This window comes from Macrotis lagotis, chromosome X, assembly GCF_037893015.1.
Source record: "Macrotis lagotis isolate mMagLag1 chromosome X, bilby.v1.9.chrom.fasta, whole genome shotgun sequence".
NCBI lineage: Eukaryota > Metazoa > Chordata > Mammalia > Peramelemorphia > Peramelidae > Macrotis > Macrotis lagotis.
This window is the reverse complement of record NC_133666.1, coordinates 124,038,878-124,062,822: the sequence shown is the minus strand read 5'-3', so window position 1 is coordinate 124,062,822 and position 23,945 is coordinate 124,038,878. Positions and strand designations below refer to the sequence as shown.

General features: G+C 36.0%; 1 protein-coding gene across 4 annotated transcripts in view; it reads right to left on the bottom strand.

Moving 5' to 3' along the window:
• The window catches only part of LOC141502400 (acyl-coenzyme A synthetase ACSM1, mitochondrial-like), a 90,624-nt gene that overhangs the window by 11,416 nt on the left and 55,263 nt on the right, over positions 1 to 23,945 (bottom strand). For 3 of the 4 annotated variants that reach the window (XM_074207119.1, XM_074207123.1, XM_074207122.1), the window contains exons 9-14: positions 23,514 to 23,594; positions 18,555 to 18,656; positions 13,417 to 13,544; positions 12,678 to 12,777; positions 8,916 to 9,035; positions 950 to 5,462 (exon numbers count right to left, since the gene is read on the bottom strand). In XM_074207119.1, the coding sequence (XP_074063220.1) occupies positions 5,382 to 5,462; positions 8,916 to 9,035; positions 12,678 to 12,777; positions 13,417 to 13,544; positions 18,555 to 18,656; positions 23,514 to 23,594 (612 nt within the window). In that variant the 3' untranslated portion in view covers positions 950 to 5,381. Of the gene's footprint in view, positions 1 to 949; positions 5,463 to 8,915; positions 9,036 to 12,677; positions 12,778 to 13,416; positions 13,545 to 18,554; positions 18,657 to 23,513; positions 23,595 to 23,945 lie in introns of those variants that run through there. The other variant, XM_074207121.1, reaches the window with a different exon arrangement.

Here is a 23,945-nt window from a genome sequence, read left to right as displayed (position 1 = left end):
TTTTGTCTGAAATGATTACCTTTGCAGTTTTAAAAATCCAATTGAGACATATAATGAATTCTGTATTAATCCCTCATTGTAGACTTTTGTTTCAAATGAGTTCCTTGTAAATAATAAACCGATGGATTGATATTGCTTTCTAATCTATTCTACTACCTTCCTCTTTTTATGAGTGAATTTATCCCATTTATATTCATGGTTATGATTATTGTGCTTTTTTTCCTCCAGCATATAATCTTATATTTTTTTCCCTCCCCTTTCTTTCTTTCAAAGCAAAACAAGTCGGGGAAAGAAAAAATGAGATAGACTCTAATAATTATAATTGAAACAGTCTATACTTCTTGGCCCTTTTCTTTTTACTCAAAACTAGGAGCTGATCACTGATTTTTATATTTTATTCCCATTTCCCTTCTTCACTCCTCCCACCCTCCAGTCCCCTTTATGATTTATCTTCTGGTGTTGACATTTCTTCTACATGTGACTATTTCTTGCTTGACTCTACTCTTTTTCTCTCATGCACCACTCCTTTTTTTCTTGTCTATTTTTATGTTGAATATTCTGAATCCTTACATCAAATTCTCTCCTCTCTGCTTTCTCTCTGTCTCTATCTTGGTATTTGTCTCTCTGTTTCTCCCCATCTTTTCCTGTGTTTGTGTGTATTTATGTGTCTGTCTCACTAGGTGTGGTTAAAAATGAGACTCTGGAGATGGCCACTCCCTTTTCTCCTTCCTTTATGTTTTTTTACTCTTCTTTGTTCTCCTTTTTTTCTTTTGACTAAGTTGAATCAACATCTGACACTTTTTTTTTAAACCAGATGGAGGGAAAGGTGAGGAAGTTATTGAGGTCAAAGACTCTCCAGCCTTGGAATCCCTATCCTAAGGTTAGACAGTCAGAAGGTAGAACATCTCAACCTCTCTTCCTCCTTATTTTACATGTGATTGATCAGAATGGGTGGGGGTGGGTTCTGGTAGAGTAACTGCCATGGAAGTGGGAGAGGGGATCCCAAAATAAGTTCTAGGCACAAGCCTTCAAGTCAGTTTGTATTTCTGTTATGGGCATGATAATCCTTTAAAAATCAGAGTTCTTCAGTGCTAATTAATATGAGTTTTTACTTTGTCTAGGTTTTCTTTTTTCTTTGTTCTTTGAATTTGGATTGATGGGAAATGAATAAGTATTTTAAAAATACTGTGTTAAGTACTTTGAATGTCTCATTTGACCTCACAACAATTCTATTTAGTGTTTTTATTATCTTAATTTTTACAGTTGAGAAAAGTGAGGAATCAGATGTTAAATGACTTGCCCAGGGTCATATAGCTAGTAAATGTCTGAGGCTGAATTTGAAATCAGGTCTTCCTGACTGCCGGTTCAGTGATCTATCTACCACACTAACTAGCTGTCTCTACATTTTGCTTAATAGCATTTTTTCCCCTGAGAATTGAAGAATTAAAATGTTCAGAGAAAGTAGATAATTCATCATTTCATTCTATAATATATGGTTTTATAGTATAGGTTATTTTGATTGTAAGCCTTTTTTCTTTTGCCTTTGTCAACATTAGATTCCAAGATTTCTTTGTTAGTTGCAGCATAGATTTTTGTGTTTCTGACTATAGTTTCTTGATACTTAATTTCCTTCTGTTTGTTTGCAGAATTTTTTCCTTGATCAGGAAGATTTTGGCTATGACATTCCTTGGTGTTCTCATCTTGGAATTTCTTTTGGGAGGTGACCAATTGCCTCTTTCTATTTTTATTGTGTCTCTAGTTCTAATAGATCTGAGCAAGATTCTTTAAAGATTTCCAAAAATGTAATATCCAACTTTTTTGTTGGGTTATTGTTTTCATAGAGCCTGATGAATTTTAAAAGACATCTTTCTTATGTATTTCATGATCAGCTTTTTTATGAAATATACCTTAAATGTACATAAAAATTTTCAGTCTTCTGACTATCCTAATATTCTTTGTACTTTCATGAAATTATTGAGTTTTATTTGTTTTATTCTATTTTTCAGAAAGCATGCTACTTGGACAAGAGTTTCTACTTTTTGTTCAGTTGTTTCTTCTCTTTCCAATTTTTCCCCTAAAGAGCTTCAATTTTGTTTTTAAGTTTTGGTTGAGTCATTCTTTTGGTTCTTATGATCAAACCACTCTTTTTTTTGGGGGGGGAGAAGTTCTATTTGTACTTTATGTATAGTTATTCTGATGTCTCAGACTTTTCTTAACTCATAGTATTTTGTCATTATATTTTAAAGCTTTTTTCATTGTATGTTTATTTTCCATTCCCAGATAGAGTATATTTATGTTAGGGCCTATTTACCCCCCTCTCTACTCAGACAAGTTGATACCCATCAGAAGTCAGCCCTGTCTCCCAGTTTGTTTTCGAAAGGAATGTTAGTTTCTGGCTTCTTTGAGGATCCTAACATGTGCACACACTACTTGGCCCAGTTACTGTACCTAGTGACCTACTGGGACTTGGCTCTATACTCATTTGTGGTTATGGTAATACAGAGCCAAGATCCTGCTGGCTTCAGATCTGTTTACTGGAAATTGGGTTTGACACCTCTTTTCATCACAGCCCCTTCTAGAGCACCTAAAGGTTTTTGGAGAGATTTAAGAATATCATTATTCAGACAAACCTAAGATTTAAATGTGCTTGCTCTCTCTGAAAGGGTCAACAAAACAATGACCTTCAAAGGCACTAACATTTATAAGACATTCTAAAAGAGATAAAAATAGTAACAAGTGGTAGAAGATAAAGATGAATTCTGACTAAGGCAGATTCAATAAGGCGGTGACATTTAACTCAGTCTTTAAAAATCAGTTATTAGTAAATAAGTATTTATAAAGCACCCACCAGGCATTGTGCTAAGGACTGGTTATACAAAGAAAGGTCAAAGATAGTACATGCTCTTGCAAATAATTATGTCATGTAAATACATTAATAATATGAATTCAGAGAAACTTGGGAAGACATGAAATGATGCAGAAGTAAGTAGGAGAACAGAATATGTAATTATCTTAATTTAATTATCTTAATTATCTTAATAATTTAAATAACCTTGCATACAATTCCTTCAGTAACATAAAGAAAAACACTGAAACCCATTAGAATTTTGATCCATACAGTGACCAGTCATGACTTCAAGGGACTGATGGTGAAGCATGTCTCCCTCCTCTTAGCAAAAAGGTGGTAGACTTTAGGTATAGACTGAGGATTTCATTGTCAGGAAAGTGCTGATTAGTTCTGAACTATGATTCTTTGTTTCAAGGTGGAGGTGATCAATCTGTGTGTATTGGGCAAGTTCTTAACTTTTCTCTACTAATTACCACCTGGGTGATATGGACCAAATATTTAACAACTTTGGGCCTCAGTTTTCTCATCCATGAATGGGTGTGATGGATTGGATATCTTTTTGGGTCCCTTCCAGTTTAAAATGTATGATTCTAAGTGATGTAAATAAATAAAAAATGCATCAATAAAACACTAACTTAACACAATTATCTGTCAAAACCTTTGCTTGGCTGAATAAAGTCAATGATCCAAATCTAGCAAATATGTTGATGGAGCTACAGGAGCAAAAGGAACAAAGTCTTTTTTCCTGCACATAAATATATCATGTGTCAGAAATAAGGAATGGAATGAAGGTTCTTGTGTACTAAAGAGAAAATTTTTAGGCTAGAAGGAAGTCATAATTAGGTACCAAAGCAAGATAATGAGTAACTTTGACTTTTTTGTTTTGCAAGGCAATGGGGTTAAGTGACTTGCCTAAGGTCATACAAACTAGGTAATTATTAAGCGACTGAGGTGGGATTAGAACTCCGGTCTTCCTGACTCCAGGGCCTGTGCTCTATCCACTGTGCCAACTAGCTGCCTCCATAACCTTGGCTTCTTGCAGCAAAGCAGATACCAGTGAATAGAAATTTAAACTAAGAAACTTAATAGAACTGTGACCAGATGGTTCAATTAAGAGCAGTGTGGCATAGTTAAAAGCACATTGACTCTGAAATCAGATGATCTGAATTCAAATTCTGTCTCTAACACTGCTTTTGTAACTTCAGGCAAATTGTTTAACTTCTCTAGGTCTCAGGTTCCTCATTTTTAAAAATAGGAGGTTTAACCAGATAGTATCTGGGGTTTCTTCTAGTTCTGTACCCATAATCTTATGAACTCCATGCATCCTCACTGTCATCATTACACTGGGTATCCTCACCAAGTCCCCAAAGCCTAATTCAATTCAACATACTTTATTAAGTACTAAACACTGGGTCTATAAAAATCAACAGGTCTTTATCCTCAAGGATTGTATAGAAGGGGATAGATACAGTGTGAAAACACTTTAGCAAATACTAGATTATTTGAGGAAGTATAGAGGTTTCAGCAGAACAAGGAGGCTTTAATTAAGGGGTATTCTGAAGGTATTTGAAGATTCTAAGTCAAAGAGGAGGGCATGCATTCAAGACATGGGGACAGTAGGTTGGATAAAAAAACGAAGAAGCAAGGAGCTGTGGAGTTTGAACAAAGTTCAAGGACTATTCCCTATAATTTAGAAAAAACCAGATATCTTATCTGATCTTGTTACCTCTTAGACTTCTAGTCTCTTCTCTAAGGATATGATTTCTCTCTCATCATACCCAATGTGGATCAAGGTAACAAAGTAAAGACTGACAAATTGCTTTCCGTGGGGGGTGGGGTTGGGGGAGGGAAGTAAGATTGGGGGGGAAATTGTAAAACTCAAATAATATCTTTAATAAAAATTAATTAAAAAAACGAAGGAGCAGGAGGTGGAATACTGAGTTTGAGGAATGGTTATTCAATGAGTTAGGCAGGAATGGAGAATTAAGTTCTCTTGATGTGGTTAAGTTATGACTTGATGATGAACTCCCTTTCATGTATTCAAATAACCTTTTTTCTTAACTGGTTTTGTTGTTCTTGTTCAGTCACATTTGACTGTGATCCCATTTGGTGTTTTCTTGGCAAAGACAGTGGAGTAGCTGGTCATTTCCTTTTCCAACTTATTTTACAGATGAATGAAGTGAGGCAAACAGGAATAAGTCATACAACTAACTGGTAAGTGTCTGAGTCTGGATTTCAACTCAGGAAGATGTATCTTCTTGTCTCCACACTCAGCATTCTATCTATTGTACCGCCTAACTGCAATATTATAGTCAACTTTTACTAAATATAAAATCATTGTGGCACTCTCACAATCACTAATGGAAATGACCATAAACGATCAATGATAAAGCTGGGAAGAGAACAATTGCCCTGGTCTCTTTTATTCTAGCCAAAAATTGCTTAAGTGCTTGCATATAGCTGATAAAGACCCCACTTAAGAGAGATACAGGTTCCAAAATAATCTGACCGGAGCCCAGAAGAAGAATACAGATTAAGCTGTTTCTCTTTCCCGGAGCTGGCTTCTCTTGATCTTCCCTGTGATGGTTTTGGGTAGGTCTGGAACAAACTCCACCTGGTCAGGAAAAGACAAAATCTTTTCAGATTCAGTACCTGCATTTTCCATCTCCTTCAGTGAGTTGAAGAAGTGACTGTTAAAGTTGATGAAGAATGTGCATTATAGCAACTATCACCATTTCACAGTCATAGTAGTTTGAGGTTTACAAAATGCTTTCCTCACAACAGTCTTTTAAAAAAATTTTTCTTTAATTTATTTACACATTACTAAAATATTCTTGTTTAAGAATAAACATAATGTCCCCTCCCCCACAAAAATATAAAACCTCATGAGAAATAAAGTAAAAGAAAGAGAGAAAAAATGTGTTTCAGTATGTGTTCTGATACTATCAGCTCTGTCTCAGGTGGATCACTTTCTCTATCATAAGTCCATCATAGTAGTTACTTCCATATTTTTCCACAGTTGCTGTTGCTGATTGTAATTCCCTCCATCCATTCCTCCCCACTACCATCTATTATATTTTTTCTCTCCTTTCACTTTCTCTTCAAAAAGGTGCTGTGGGGCAGCCAAGTAGTGAAGTGGACAGAGCACTGGCCCTAGGGCCAAGAGGCCCCAAGCCCACATCCTGCCCTAGAGACCCAGCAACCACCCAACCTCACGGTCCTGGACAGGCCACCAAAACCCAGCACCTTGCAAAAAGTAAAAAAAGAAAATGTGTTATATCTGACTATCTTCTATGATCTACCCTATCCTCTATCACCCACATCCCTCCTCCCCTCCTCCCTGCCCCTCTTATCTCCTTTTTCTTCTAGATGTCTATACCCTATTGAGTGTATATTCTGTTTCTTCTTTGAGCCATTTCCAATGAGAATGAAGGTTCCCTCATTCCCCCTCACCTTCCCCCTTCCATACCATTGCAATAGCTACATGAAATATCTTAGTCTATTTTACCTCTTCTTTCTCTTACTCCCAGTACATTTCCCTTTACCCATTGACTCCATTTTTACAATTTATTATATCTTCAAATTCAGCTCTCTCCCATGCCTCATCTATAAAAGTTCCTTCTACCTGCTCTATTAAATGAGAAGGTTCATATGAGTATTATCAGTATCATTTTTCCATGCAAGAATACATGCAGTTCATTGTCATTAAGTCCCTCATAATTTACCCTTCCACTCTCTATGCTTCACCTGAGTCCTATATTTGAAGGTCAAACTTTTTGTTTAACTCTGGTTGTTTCAACAAGGAACATTTGAAATTCCCCTGTTTCATTGAAAGGTCATCTTTTCACCTGGAAGAGGATGTTCAGTTTTGCTGGGTATTTGATTTTTCAGTTTTACTGGGTAGTTGATTTTTCAGTTGCATTCCAAGCATTATATTCCAAACTCTATGAGAACTTAATGTAGTTGCTGCTAAGTCCTGTGTGATCCTGACTGCTCTTCTACAATATTTGAATTGTGTTCTTCTGGTTGTGTGTAATATTTTATCTTTGCCTTGGGAGTTCTGGAACTCAGCTATAATATTCCTGGGGATTGTTTTTTTTTTGGATCACTTTCTGGGGGAGATTGGTGGATTCTCTCAATTTCTGTTTTACCCTTTGCTTCTAGGATATCAGGGAAATTTTCCTGTAGAAATTCTCTAAAAATGAAGTCAAAGCTCTTTTTTTGATCATGACTTTCAGGTAGCCCTATAATTTTTAAATTAACTTTTTTGGATCTGTTTTCTATCAGTTGTTTTTTTTCAGTGAGATATTTTACATTTTCTTCTAATTTTTCATTTTTTTGGTGTTGAATTATTGTGTCTTGATTTCTCACAAAGTCATCAGTTTCCTTTAGCTCCATTCTACATCTTAAGGATTTGTTTTCCTCAGAGAATTTTCTTATCTCCTTTTCCATCTGGCCAATTCTGCTTTTTAAAGCATTCTTCTCAATAACTTTTTGAACTGTTTTATCCATTTGACCTAAGCTGATTTTTACCATGTTGTTTTCTTCAGCATTTTTTTGGATCTCCTTGACTAAGCTGCTGACTTTGTTTTTATGCTTTTCCTGCATCTGTCATTCCCCCCCCCCAATTTTTCTTCTACCTCCCTTACTTGATTTTCAAAATCTTTTTTGAGCTCTGTCATAGTCTGAGCCCAACTTCTATATTTCTTGGAGTTTTTAGATGCAGAAGCTTGGACTTTCTCATTTTCAGTGTGAGTATTTTTGTTTTCCATGGGACCAAAGTAATTGTTCATAGTCAGGTTCCTTTTTTTTTCTGTTTATACTCATTTCCCCAGCCTGTGCTTTGTTTTGGGGTGCTTCCTGAGCTTCTGAGTATTATTGGGAACCCTTGCAAGGACCTCAATGTGTGAGAGTCTGACTGCTCTTCTAGTCTGGGAATGACCACTAGCTCACCCCACCCCCACCCCGGGGCTGTGACAGGGTGGGGTCCTTGCTCTATGGGGGGCCTAGATTGCAACCAGGGTCTGAATGTGGTCAAAGCCCCAGAGTCCAGTTCCAGGGACAGAGGACCTTGGCAGTCTCCCTCCACTCCCTTATCTTTGTTGGGTTGAGCACTCAGGGCACAGCTGCCTGGAGGCTCCTGCTGGATGGTTCCACAGGCCTGCTTCCATTTCCTGGCTCTGGATTGTGCTAAGTGCCACAGGCATGGCCCTGCTGAGGGCCTGGGCTTCATGCTTGCTCTGGCAGAGGTCTTTCTGATGAGTTGAGCTTGGTGCTCCCTGGGGTGCAGGTCAGGAAATGGCTTCTGCAACTATGAGCCAGTGCTCCCAGGTACCTTGGGGCTGTTCCCAGGAGGCTGAAGTTACTTCAGTCCAGTGTGATGCTGCCCTTCCAACTCCATGGAACAGAGTCTTCCCACTATTTTCCAGGTTACTTTGGGCTGGAGAATTGCCTCACTGGATCTTTCTGTGGGTTCTGTCTCTTGATAATTTAGTTAGAGTAATAATTTTAAAGTTTTTGAAATATTTTGGACAGAGCACCTAAGAGATGCTGTACTTTTGCCACCATCTTGGCTCTGCCATCCTCCCGACGCAGCCTAAGATTCTTGAACTAAAAATTAGAGGGTTGGAGTAGGCTAGTTCTAAGGTTTCTTATATCTCTAAGTGTTATGATACCATATTCCTACTCCAGCCTCCACCATGAACTTGCATATAGCTAATCTTATCCTTAGTTTTCCCATAGAGAAAAAGATGGTTTGGATTAAATACTTCCTAAGGCCACTTTCAACTCTCACATTCTGAGATTCTAAATCTGGTTCTACTGCATCTAAGTATCTTTGTAGAATTGACCTGTATGGGATTTTGATATGCTAGAGAATTACATTAAACCTTCTCTCCTATGAATAAACTCCTCCCATGCTCCCTCCCTTGGCCACATGGTTTTGAGAAAAACAGAAGGCCAGTACAGGTCCAGATTTCCTCAGAGAGTCACTAAATTGAATTTCAGACAGGCTGGATGATGATAGAGGATTATACCCTCCCCCAACCCCATCCCATCCTGATCTTACCTTTCTGGGGTATTTGTAGGGGGCAGTAACTTTCTTAACATGTTGCTGCAGCTCCTGAGCCAGTTGGTCATGGTCATGGGATCTAAACTTTGGGTTCAGGACTACAAATGCCTTCACCACCTATAGGATTGGAGCAGGTGAGGAGTGACTTGTGGGCAGATGGGCCAGGTATAACATAGGACATGCATCTCACTTTGAAGCCAGAATAAGGAAGATCTGTGTGCAAAGAACTATAGAGTTGTTAAAGAGGTCAGTTGATTAGGCATTGGGCTAATGGCTAAGTATATAAAAAGAAATAAAAGAAATATCTTCCCTCAAGAAGCTCACAATCTAATGAAGGGAATCAGAGGATCTGAGTCTTAGTCTTAACTAATTAAAATTATGATGTTAGGAGATCATGCCATTTTTGTGATCCTCAGTTTTTAATCTATAAAATACAAATAATAATAATTGTGCATCTATTTCATAGGGGTACACTGATTTTTAATTTTAACCCTTCTATGTCATAGGATCATAGATTTAGAACCAGGAAAAAACCTCAGAAACCATCTAGTCTAACAATTTCAGTTTGTAGAAATTGGCCAAAGCCCCACAGGGAATAAATATGAAAGGCAGAATTTGGACCCTTGTCCTTTGACTCCTTATTACCTGAAAAATAGAGGTGATCTGTCCTTTGTTTAGTTCATAGACTCAACTGAGACTCATTCGATATAATAGTTGTGAAAACATTTTCCCCCAGGAAAGGGGGAAGGAAAGTTTTGATCCTTGTATGGAAATTTCTCTCCCAATGCAGACTGGCAAGTCAACTGAAATTATAATCTTACCAAAATTCTATGGGGTCATAAAACTATGTTAGAGTTTGAATTATTAGAGGTTGAACTTGAACTCAGGTTTTCCTTATAAAAGCCAGTTTCTATGCACTCTTTCACCATGCCTGTAATGAAAACTTAAACTATAGTACTATCCAAATGTAAGGGATTAGAGGCAACTAGGTGGCACAGTGTTTAGAGAGCACTGGTCCTGAAGTCAGGGTGGACCTGAGTTTATAATTCATCCTCAGAGACTTACTAGCTGAATGCCCCTAGATAAGTCACTTAAGCCCATTGTCCTTAAGTCAACAAAGGTTAAAGGATTATTATTATTATTATACAACCCATCACTGTGTCTCTAAACCTTTCTGTGTTCCTTTAAAATGTAGACAATAAATATGGTTATAGACAGAGACAAGAATCAAGATGGACAAGTATTAAGTCACCTTCAGGAATTGTATAGTCAAGTTTGGTTAATATAGTCCATTTTTAGCTCTTAGTTTCAGTCAAATCACTAATTCATTTGCTGAAAATGAGCCAACAATATAATTCGGTTGTCAAAAGTATTAATAAAATCTTAGATCAAATGAATAGAAACACAGTCTGCAGATCAAGGAGGATAATGGTTACATTATCCTCTGGTCTGAAACCTTATCTGGAGTTTATCTTGAGTCCAGTTCTGGATGCCACCTTTTAAGAAGGGCATTGCTTTAATGGCATGTGTTCAGGAGAGGTTACTGGGATGTTGCAGGACCTGGAAACTAGGTCATAAGAAAATAGATGATGGAACTTGGGACTTATAGCCTGGTAGAGAGAAGACTTGGAAGGACATGCTCATTGTCTTCAAATATTTAGAGAGTTGTCATTTGAAAGAAGGATTGGACTTGTTCCAAGTGACTTCAGAGAGCAAAACTAGTACCAATGGGTGGATAGTAAGAGTCAGAAAATAGATCAACATAAGAAATAACTTCTGAATAATGAATAATCTTTACCAGTGAAATTATGGTGTTAGAGTCAGGAGGATGGGGTTCAAATTCTACCTGTCATGCATGTGGTACCCCAGGGACAAGTCACTTAATCTCTCTGTAACCAAGGTAACTCTCAAAAAAATCTGTATTGTAGAATAGATGTCAATTTATATCCTCAAATAGAATTTCCATGAAAGGGGTTCCTTAGATCAGTGGTGTCAAACTCAAAAATAAGTAGTGCCACTAAACTGTTGTACATAAGGATCCCCAATCTGCATATTGACTTAGAAAACCACATATTAACATTATTTAAGTTGTATTGTATTTTAATTTATGTTGTGAAGTATTTCTAAATTACATTTTAATTTAGTTTGGGTTATTCTTAGGAACACTATAGCTGTGATAGTTTTCAGACCTCTTGGTTGGCACAGATCAATTTCAAAAATAGAATGTTGTAAGAATTTTTAGGATTATAGATTAAGAACTGGAAGGGGCCTTATACATCATTTTACCAAGTCTTATTTCTTATTTCTAAATAGGAGGACACTGAGGTCCAGGGATATGAAATAATTTGCTCCCAAAATAGTAAGCAGGAGTAGAAGGAGCTGGAATTTCAATGCAAGTTCTGCTGTCCCTTTTCTTTGACGCAAGACTGGTTAGCAATTTGTTGAGGGTTTTATAAAGAGTGATATATATATATATATATATATATATATGTATATATATGTACATATTTCTACCAGGATGGGGAGCTAGATGAGGCACTGTTTAAGACTATTCAGATTTAAGATTTTCTGAGTACCTACTTGGGACATACATTATGCTCTGGATGCAAATATTAAATCCAAACTAACAGATGCATTTCCTCTTACCATTAGAATAATAAAAAACCTTTGTCTACTCCATCATATTTTACTTGGACAGATATTAAAGTCAATTCATTCATTATTAGAATATATTCTACCTGTAAACAGCACGGAAATGGGTTTCAGGAGATCTTGATTTGAATTCTAGCTTAACCAGTTGCTATATACCTTAATAAGTAATTATACTTTAGTTAATTAATTTCATCTCTCTGTGCCTTACTTTCCCCTCTTGTAAAATAGGAATAATAATGCCCCTACTGCCTGTCTTACAGGGTTGTGAGAATCAAATGAATAATGTGTATATATATATATGCATATATATATATATATATATACTTTGCAATTATAAAAACATTTTTGAGGATCATTTGAGATAAGTAAAAGTTTTACAAATATTAAAGCACTTTATAAATGTTAGCCACTATTAAATTATGCCCACCCAGCAAAAATTCTGTCTCCTGCTTAAATCCTTCCTAGATTGCATCAGTCCACAATATTCTGGGAGATCCTTTTCAGATTTGAAATTCTAGGATGTATCTTGGCTCTAACTTACTGGCTGAATGGCCTGGGGAAGTGTTAAGGGAATTTCCAGTCATCATGTATGTGATCTTTAACCAGATTTGTTTTGTAGAAGGAGAAGTTAATAAGCCTTGAACTGTTATTTAAATGTGAATTATTATAACCATTACTAAAATAATTCTCTTAACTCCCTTTGCTTCTATACTCATATGGTTTAGGACTTTGTTGCTTTTTGAAAGTCATAGATGGCCTAAATCTACCTAAGTTGCAAGTTCTATGAAGGTAGAAACTATGTCTTATACATATTATATCAATTATACAATGCCTAGTCCAGTATTAGTTGCATGATAGGTGTTTAATAAATGCCCATAGATACACTGGAGGAAAAAAAAGAAAAATCAATCATATAAGATGCAATACTGCCTTTTGGTCACATGGGGGAACTATACCCATGGCCATGCCATGCCCCCCCCCCCCCCCTTCACTCTTGGGCTTTGGTTGGAATGATTTGACTTGGAAATTCTGACCTCCAAGTTAATAATTATTTAGATATACAGTATGGGCTTCTATGGACTCTGTATGTCTCTGGTCTTTTCTCACCGCTCCTCGGAGTGGGTCTGGGATGCCAATGACTGCTGATTCTGCCACAGCTGGGTGTTCTGCCAAGGCATTTTCAACTTCAGAGGGACCAATCCGGTACCTGAAGGAGGAAAGAGATTTTCAGAGACTCTAAGGCTATTGTCTCTACCACCATGTCCCAATACTGTCCTGCTAGACCCACCTTCAAATATCCCTCTTCCTTTAAATCTGTCTTCTAAGAGAGGACACTAGCATCCTAAGACAAGGACTGACTCCTTCTCTATTCCCATGGTCAAAGACAGATGAGATAGATTGTCTTGAGCTCTGTACATTGTAAAGTCTTATGATTCAGTGTCACAGGGATGCATCTGATGCGGAGGAGAGGAGAAAGGGATGGCTTTGGATCAGTTGCTAAAAAACCAAAATCCTTAGCAAGTACTTAATATAGAAGGATTCTTTTTCCTCATGTGTTTATTATGTGACATTTTTTTCCTCTTCAAAAGGTCAAGTGATGTCCATTTTAATCCAATTTTACTGTGATAAAAAGTTTGCAGGGGGATCCATACAAATATATTTACCATTCTTTGTAGTTCTCTAGAAAGAGCTCTGAATCCTAACAATTTTCCTGAAACAATCTCTTAACATTTAAGTGCAAATCCAAGACTCATACCACCTAGATTGGTCTTAATTCTAGCACATACCCTTAGGAACTGGTAAGGCTGTAACTGTGAAACCTGAAAGCCCTCAGCAAACAGCCTACCCAGAAGAATTAATGATGTCATCCATTCGACCAAGGAACCAGAAATAGCCATCTTCATCTATGGTGCCTCTGTCACCTGTGAGGTAAAAGTCACCACGTTCTGATAAGGAGGTCTTCTCTGGATTATCCTGAATGGAAGAAAACATTTTTTTTTTGGAAAAGTGATTTAACCCTAGGAGAGGATTAATTCATGGTAAAAGTTCCCAGACCATTCTCCAGCTAGTCTGTCAATTCCTAGTCACTCCTTTCTTCTGTTAGTAACCTGAACACTTTAAGGAAAAATAGACCTATGACTTCATTAAGGCAGGAAACCCCTGGCAAGGAAATACTCTTCTTTGATTTAGATCGCCAATTTTTCTGCAACTTATAATTTTAGAGACTTGTTTGGGTTCCACTAAAAGTTTAAATGAGTTACCTGGGGTCATGCAGGAGAGATCCAAGGAAGGACTTGAAATCAGGTCTTTCTGATTCCAAGGCCAACTCTTTGAGCAGTTTTAAAGCTTAAAATGTTTGTGTGGATAGCTCCTTAGTGATCCTGTTCTCCCTGTATGATCCTTTAATGCAAGGACTGAATCTCTTAAGTATACTTTCCATTCCATTATATATTTTTGCTAACTGGGATCTCTAATTAAAAATCATTAATTAAATCACAAAAGATTCTGTCCTTTACATAGAAGGAAGATGCTACAGTTATGTTGGTAGTGTCACAGGTTCAGGGTTTTTTCAGGAATGGGGATGGGTAGAAATGAGCCAGTCCTCTGAATGATCAACAAGATAAATTTTTTTTTTAGGATTTTGCAAGGCAAATGGGGTTAAGTGGCTTGCCCAAGGCCACACAAACAAGATAAAATTTCAGAAAAGCTGACTGACATCTGAGATAGATCAAAACTTTCATAGAGTTAGTCTATTTGACTGTTTGAAGTTTGAGCCTATCCCTTCCAAGCAACAGCATGGCATAATGGGCAGGACACTAGACTTGGAGTCAGTAAGACTTGAGTTCATATTCTGACATGATTTTAATACTTATGTAATCTTAACTTCTCCTAAGTTTCTTCATTTTTTAAATGAGAAGATTGGCTTCTAAAATACTTCCCAGCTCTAGTTGGTACCATACTCTTTTCAATTGACTTTTCAGACTGTTGATCTTCTTTTATCATTAATTTGGAATTGAAAAAGATGTACCCACACTCATAAGAACTGGTTGGATACTTTTTCTCCATCAGGGTTCTGCAATATTTTTAATGAAGGATTGAAAACAGAATAGGATATAGATAATATTCTTGATAAACAGGTACTAAATTGTTGCCTGAACCAGATTAAAATGAAATTGTGAAATGTTTAACAAAACAAATAAAAATATAATGCAACATGGATAATGTTAATTTTTGGTTTTCTAAATTGATATGGGACCTGCAGGCCATTTCTTTTAGAGTTTGACACCAATGTTCTAGAACGATAGAATAGAACCTTGAAAAATAGATTAATTGATTAAAATTCTTCCTTCTTTAAATCATTTTCTGCAAAGTTTTAGTGTTTCATTATCAATAATAAAATTTTGAGTGGCCTGTTAATCTGTAAATACTATACTAAGTCCTTAGATTAAGTCACGTTGCTTATTCTCCACTTAGGAGTAGAACTGAACCTTAACATATGATGCTTTCCTGGGTCTATCCTCTAAAATGACATTTGCACCAGCTCTTGTCATTAGAGAGGTGGTCAGGAACTGAATAATCTTAAGTCCTATTTTTAATTTTTGTCTTAGATGCTTAATAGCTGTGTTGCCTTAGGCAATTTTCTCATCTTTTTTTCCCCATCTGTGAACTGTGAATACAAGCTTCTCTTCTTAGTCTCTGTAATGGAGATGACTTGAGCTTTGGAAAGCAAGAAAAGCAAGCACTAGAAGCAAGAAAAGCAAGCAGACTGAAGAAAACCCAGAAGGATCTACAGTAGTTCATACTTTGGCTATGCCAAATTAGAATGGGAAATTGTTGAAGAATGCTATAAAGAAGCTGCCTTAAGTTTGAGGTCACATTCCCCAGAGGCGGAGAGAGAACACTAGGAAGAAATATTTTGTAATTTTTATTCTTGATATTTTTGCAATAGATATCTCGTTGTTCAAGCTAATTGATGTTCATTGGGTAAATGATACTGAATCACTTATCACTAAAAGGTTAACATTGTTGGTATGGGGATTCAAGTAAAGGGGATGGAATAATGATCTGAGTTTGTGGGGCCTATTAAAATTTTTCTTACATGTATTTATATTTCTTTTATATAAAAACAAATTATTAAAATCTGTCTTGGAGGCAATAGGGTTAGCATATAAAAGAGAGGAATACTGTTATGTTCAGATAGGAAAATGATAAAGAATGATAAAGAGAAGCAGACTCACTTTGCTTCTGATTTGGCTACTAAGTAGTACAAACTTAAGACTGGGAATTCAGAATCAAAATGGTTAAAGGGAAATTGAAACCCCGAATAAATGTAGAGACATTTAAGGAGAGCTATAGTGTATTAAATCCAGGATTTGGAGGCAGGGAGACCTGTGTTCAAGTTTGATTTACTGGCTAAATAAACTTCTCTAGGTCTCATTTCCCTTTTTTTTTTGGTAAAAAATGGAGGAGTTTGAGTTGATGGACACTAGGGCCCCTTCTAACTCTAAATCTCTGACCTGCCAGGTCTCAATGTTTACAAAATCTCCAGATTAAGGGAATATCCTGGAATACCAGGGTAGTTAAAGAACTGGTAGATGTGAGTCACAGACACTGAGGTTGAAAAACCTAAATATGAAACTTGCTTTAGGATTGGAGAAGGAAAAATGATTTGATTTACAATAAAAGGAAAGAAGGTAAATTCTTTAAGGTTTGTTGAATTTAACTTGCATTCTTGTAAAGTCCTAAGATCTCTTATCAAAGAAATTACCTTAGACTAGCAGAAGACCACAGTGTGGGAGGTTAAAAGGGAGTGAGGCTCTTCACATTCAATTCATAAATTGCTCACTGAGAAGAAAGCAAAATTGCTAAAAATTCATGCAAAAAAGAACCCATAATTCAAAAGAAAATGATCAAAGCAGAGTAGTCACCATGATGCTGAATTTTGAAATTTTCCTCTTTCATTAAAAAAAAACTCCTATCCCCTATTATACAATTGAACCATCATCACTATAAGTTAAAACTTGAACTCTTTCTTGATTGACTCTCTTTTCTGCTTCCTTCAATGATCATTCAAATTTCCTCTTCTCAAGCCACCAAGACACACCTCTGATTTTGTTATCTCATCAAAATGGAAGTCATCCATCATGAGCTCCCTCATATCTCAGTACTACTTCTCCATCATCACTAGCTCTCTTCTCCTTTACTTCTGTCTTTGAGTAGTTGGCAGTATTTTTCTTTATCAAGACCAAGGCTGCTACCTATATCTTCAATTCTATCCCTTCTATCTGCCTCATTTACTATCAATCATTTCCTGTCTTTGATCTTTAATTATTTACTCTATTAGCTTTTTTCCCAGATTCTATATACATGCTCTATATACATATATACAAAGAGAAAAAAAGGGTGGAAGGGAAGGGGATGAAATGATCTCCAAGCTAAATTTCTCTCTTTATTAAAAGGGGAATCCAGAGGTCATGGGAGTTACCTAATTGATAGTATAAGATATTAGAATTTTATTTAGTATTTCACTGTCAATTTTTGTTTAATAATAAAAGTAGTGAAATGAGAAAGTTTATGTTCCTTTATGACAAATATCAAAGAATGATAGAATAAAAGATAAATTTAGCAATGCTAAATACAAATGGACTAAATATACCCATAATAATAAACGACACTATAAGGGAAGGGAATAAGTATATGCATTTGTGTGTATATACATATATATATATATATACATAAAAATTTATATATTTTCACATAAACACACACACATATAGTAACTATTATGTTGCAGAAATTATGCTCAATGCTTTATAAATAATATCCAATTTGATCCTTACAGGAATCCTGTGAGGTGATTGCTGTTGTTTTCTCCATTTTAAGGTTGAGGAAACTGAGAAAAAATGAGGTTAAATGGTTTGCTTAAGATCACATAGGAGGTAAGTATCTGAATCTGGATTTGAATTCAGGTCTTACTAATTTTAGACAAAGCTCTCTAAATGCTACACAAGCTTGTTGCTTATGATACAAAATAGATGAAAACCAACATCAAACTATATTATTTATAGGAAACACATTTAATGCAGAAACACTTAAAGAGTTTAATGAAACATTGTACCAAAATTTATATTACTATAGTTAACTCAAGTAAAACAGGAACATCACTGATGATATCAAAGTCAAGTTTAAACCAGAAACTATTAAAAGTTATGCGAGGAGTATGTATTGTTTTCCAAGGTACTGTTCAAAGTGACAACATGTCTGTTTGAAGTATCTATGCCCTTAGTTTCTTGTAAGAAGGTTTATAAACTACAAGTTCACAATGTTTCAAAGAGAAACAGGACTTTTTCCTAATGAACTCCACTGTTGGAATGAGACAAAAGAATGGATCAGAATGGGTTCATGTTAGATTATTCTTATTTCCTTTTTTTTTTCAGTAGATTCAACTTCTCAATGATAATGTGTGACACTCTCTTCTTGTAGCAAAATGGAAAGATGCAGGATGAATAATCTTTTTATAGTTAGTTAGATTTAGCCTTGGTTGATTGGATTAACCCAGAGAGTAAGAGTAGTGATAAATGGATTTGATTCTTTGATTTGAACCTGGGAAAAAGTGTCCAGTAAAATGTTCCTTGTCTCTGTCTTTAGCTCTATTTTGTTCAGCATTTTTGCTAATGACAGCTTTAGATGAAAGTAGAAGGCAGATTTTTCTATTGCATATGTCATAACAGATCTTTATCTGGGTAACAATCTCCTTATAATATCCCCCCAGCATCTGCTTGCAAATGTTCAAATACTTCCTGAGGAAGGTTATTCTATTTCTGCGCAGAACTTATTAAAAAGAAGTTCTTTATATTGTCCTGAATTCTGCCTTTCTATAATTTCTATCCATTGTCCTCAGTTCTACCCTCTGGGAACAAATACAATAAATCTAATTTTTCTTTCATATGACAACCTTCTTCCACTGGAAGGGGATGGACTTACCACATAGCAAGAGAATATGCCGACAGGTCTAGTAGGTTTGATCCTGATGGCTATTTCCCCCTCTTTCCCTGGGGGAAGGATATTGCCTTTCTCATCTATGATCTGGAAGAAGAAAAAAGTGACAAGATGTGATTATTTCATAATAATTAATTAGAATCTTATTTAATATTTCACTGTAAAAGGTCATGCAAGAGAGAGAGAGGTGTAGAGAACAGTAGAGATTTTGGAACTGAAAATAAAATTCAATTAAAATTTAAAAAAATACTTTGGAGAGTTCAGAGAAAAAATAGATATTTCAAAGTCATTTTTGATATACATCCTCCACATAAAGCCAAACATGTGAAATGATCCCTACCTCCTTATCCAGAATCTATACTATCTAGATTTCAATAATATTCTGTTCATAGAAAATATTAAATATAGAAATATTCAAAGAATTTAAATAAAAAAGTTGTACCAAGATTTATATATACTACAGTTAACTAAAGTAAAATCAGAGTGTCACTGATAATATCAAAATTAAAATGAAAGTAGAAACTAATAAGAGAAATATTCAAGGAGATTGTATCAGTTCCAACATGAGCCAAATCCTGAGTTGCTGTTTCTGAACTGGAATATAACTGTCTTGTTATATTGATTGCCCAAATAAGGTAATCATTAAAAAAAATCAGGGAAAGGAATTGGAGAAATGATGGAAGGAGGTCCAACTTGTAAGGGTGTTACCTGCTCTTTATATCTTTTCTATACTGAGGTTGACCCCTCTCTGGGCATAAATCCATGATGGAAACTTGAATGATTATTACAGTACTTCAGCTCTACATGCTATTATTAGAGAGGCAATGGAATAATAATAGTAATAGCTGTGAAGTAGAATCTATTATTCATTATCCCCATTTTAAGTTAAGTGGTTTCATCAGGGTCACAAATTTAGTCAATACCTGAGGCTGGATTTGAACTCAGGTCTTCCTGTCTCCAAGTCTTGTGCCATGTCACCTAAATACTTGAGTTATTGTGGAAATAGCATTGGACTTGACATCAGAAGAACAGGTTTCAAAACTTGTTTTTGTCTTTTTTCAATTTCACTTTCTTTTATGAGATTTAGTTTTCTCATCTACAAAATGGGGATAATAACGTCTGCAAAATCCACTCCATAGGGTTGTTGTATTGATTACAGGAGCTAATAGAACTCTGCCACTACAATAAATTTCTTGACTTTCCTTTACCCTCCAAATTAAAATTTGGACAGATAAGTAATTGACTGGATCAGAAAATTTGGTTGGGGATTTTCCCATTCAGAGCTTTTAAAGCTGATTTCCTTAGTTTTAGTCAGAATTGTGAGTATCAGTTACATTTTTGAGTTGATTTCATAGTAGAGTGCTTAAGGTTAAGGTTCCACCTCAGGACACAATAACTGTAACTGTTTGACCTTGAGCAAATCACTTAATCCCTTTGATCTCAGTTTCCTCATTTTTATTTATTTAGTTTGCTCAGGTAATGAAATTAAGTGGTTTGCTCAGGGTCACACAAAGCTAGTAAGTCTCAACTCTCTAACCAAATTTGATCTGTCTTCTGACTCCACTACCTGTGTCTCAGTTTCCTCATTTGTAAAATGAACTCTAAGATGCCTTTCATATCTACCATATTTCCCCATGTGGAAGATACACCTTAATTTTGGGACCTGAAATTTGAAAAAAATATATTAAAGTTTTTGAACTCATTTTACTCATCATAAAATTCATACAACTCCTCATCACTGTCAAAACTCCCATCCATTAGCTCATCCTCATCTGTGTTTGATGATGAATCACTGTTTTAGGAGAGACTCTTACTGCTCTTCTGCCTATGCTCTGGTCAGTCCACAAACACTCCCTGGGCAAGTCTGGTGTGTGTATGGACACATGCTCAGTCCATTCCATTTCATGAGCCTGAAGCACTAGTTGTGTCCTCCTTTGAAATCAGTCACTTCTTTTTCATCAGCAGTTCTTGCCTCCTGCTGAACCATCTTTGTGGACACAGGAATTCCAATGGCCCTTTGCTTTTCAATACATGTCCTCAATTCTCTCTCTAACTCAGGCCATTTGACTGACTTGCCTCTCCTGGCCTTCTTTTGCCAGGTTGTTTTCTGTAGGGTTTCTTCTTTCCCATGGCCAGTCCAGGTAACAGATGTGAAATGAGTGGGAAATGCAAATAAAAAAATCTTCAACCACTGTATAAAACACTCCCAGTTTTTAGATTGCAAATTTTTCAAAAAACAGTGCATCTTATACATGGGGAAATATGGCAAATCTGTGATCTTGTGACAATTTCCTTGCTAAACTTATGTAATTTATCTCAAAATTAGCTAGGCTCACAGATAGGTTGGTTGCACTTTTCCATTGCTGGTCTGTCAAGAAATCATAGTATTTAGAGCAAAAAGAAACATTAGGGACTTGTAGTTCAACCTCCAATCTTCCTTCATAATTTTACACATGAGGAAGCAGATCTAGAGAGGAAAAGTGACTTTCAATTATACAGGAGGTAAGTATCAGAGGAAGAACTTGAAGCCAGGATCTCTGAATCCAAAGTTACTTTTTTAAATATCTTTTCTAATAACAAATGCTAATCTTTTATATTTCATATCTCACTTCAAATAAGCCTGCATTGTCCAGGAAGTAAAGGGAATTTAGATCATCTTTTTCAATTCAATTCAACCCAGAAAATATCTATTGTTCTTTTACCAACCATGTACCTGGTAACTGTGGGAATATTGATAAGAAAGATAAGGCATGGATTTTGCTTATAGGAATCTTATAACTTGTTGAATCCTTATTTACCAGGAAGACAAAACAGAAGTACAACACAAAGAAAATACAGTAAAAATATTTTCTTGTATATAGCAGTAATGCTATAGTCACAAGACCCAATGGCTCTGGAGGAGAAAGTGAGATTGGTGACTTAGCACAGTATCCCTCACTTAAATCCAATTCACATGTCATGGCATCACCTCCCTGATGTCATGGTCCTCTTTGAGACCAAAGGACAAACAACGACTACAATAGCCAAAATATATGAAAATTGGAGAAAGGATAAATCAATGAATTCAGAATAATCTGGAAAAAGTAAAACTGGAGCTCAGTCTTGAAAAATAAATTAGGATTTAAATCAGCAAATGGAAGGAGGGAAAGGGATTCCAAGTTGGGATAAATAGCATGGCAAAAATAGAGGTAGAAATAATCAAATCAAAGCATTTGTTGAGAAGATTGTATGACAGAAGAGAAGAAAAGGTGGCTGTATTGGAGAATATCAGAGGAATGATTGAAAAATTCATCCCTAGATTGGATGCCAGGTTGAGCTAGAATCTGATTTGGTACATTTTATTATGGCTTCTTTTAAAAAAAAAATATTTCTTTGGTGTCTTGCAAGGCAATGGGGTTAAGTGACTTGCCCAAAGTTACATAGCTAAATGCCTGAGGTCACATTTGAACTCAGGCCTCCTGAATCCAGGGCCTCTGCCATTTAGCTGCCCCTCTTATAGATGAAATCATTTATTTAAGTGATAGGTAGAATAGATAAGAACCTGAAGGAGAAAGGCTACTAATAATTCAAATATAAATTGATGAATGTACACTGGAATGGTGGTATTGGGAACATTTTGTGAAGAATCTGTAATTTTGGCCAACTCTGGAACTCTAGCCTAGAAAATCCACTAATGATCCATATGAGAGAGAAGTCCTTAAGAGTTACCTGAGGAACATAAATTTAACTCAGAATTCAGCTCTGAATTCATTGGATCTCTCTTTTCTCATTGCCACCTTTTGCTTTGTGACTGCTATTAATCTACTTTTTGAACTGAGCCTCCTGAGACCATATCCTGGAGGATGTAAGTTACTCAACTTGTTAGACCCTGGTGTGCCATCTAATGTCCCATGCCTACCCTATTCCCTCTTTTTCCTCTTGGTCTGAGAACTGATTTCTAATTGGTATCATTATGATTTCCCAGACCAAAACATTCTTGTTTGCCACCACTCTCTCTATATGTGTTATTTGCCCTCATTTGAATGTGATTTGAGTAGTCTTGAAGAATAGCAATTGTTTTGCTTTTATATTTGTGTCCCTAAACCTTAGATGAGTGTCAAATAAATGCTTTTACTTATATTCATTCAGGGGCCTTGTGTGGGAGTCACAAAGTTAGTGGCAGGGATAAGATTGAAAAATTACTAAGAAAGAACACCACTAAGTGGTGAATGATGGAATTTAGGGGAGAATAATTCTAAGATGACTCCATGGTCCTCAGTTTGGGTGGTTGAAAAAACAGTATGGATAGAAATGGGAAAATTGAGAGGTATAATTGATTTGGGGAGGATGATGATAAACTCACTTTTGGACACTGAAACTTTATTCAGAATTTGATGTTCAATTTTTTAGACTCCTACTATGTTTTAAGCACTATACTAGATGCTGGAGATACAAGAAAAACAAAAAATGGCTCCTGTTCTCAAAGAGCTTACATTCTATTGGTGATGGTGGTGGTGGGAACTTTTTCACCTATGAATAAATTTGAAATATAAAGAAAGTCAATAGAATTTTAGGTGGTCTAAGGAGATCTATGTTCTATAAAATGTGAGGGTTCTGTAAAATTTATCCAACATTACCCAAAAATAGTTGATGGCAGATGTGGGATTTGAGTCCAGGTCCTTTGATTCCAAATCCAACACCCTTTTCTCTAAACCATTTTCCTCCCTCTTCATTTCTTCATGGAATGCATTCTCTTCTTTTTTCCAACTCTCAGTCTTTCAAAGCTTAGTTGTCCTAGCCTCCTTCCCCCATCCTCAGCTCCCTTCAACCTTATGAAATCTTCTCAGAAGAATGGTTTTAAATGTAAGAAGAGGGATACATATTTTTATTACCAGTGTGAAAAATAGTGCTTCATGAATAGTAGGCACTTTAAAAATATTTATTGAATGAAATGGAGAGACAGACCTGCATGTCAAAGGGTGGAATAACTTTCCCCATGGAGCCTTTCTTGATCTTCATTCCCCTGAGTACTGCACAAGTTAGTCCCTGTTGATCATAAACATACAAAATAAATACATTTAATGGAAAGTGTCAGAAGCTTCTATTGAAGGCCTAAATAGTTCTCTTTAATATGAAATCAGATAATCAGAAAAGATATTTTTAAAAGATTCTTTCTAGCAGTAAATCCTATGACATAAATCATTCCAAAATGTCAACATCTCTCACAGACCATTTTTATTTTTGGTGCTTTTCCAGGTTTTTTCTTTATAGGATCCTCCTCCTCCTCCTCCTCCCTGCCCCACCCAAGCTCCTAACCTTTGTTCCCTTCCCATTTGTTCAGTTGTTTTTTTCAGTTGTGTTTGACTTTCACCTCATTTGGGACTTTCTTTGACAAAG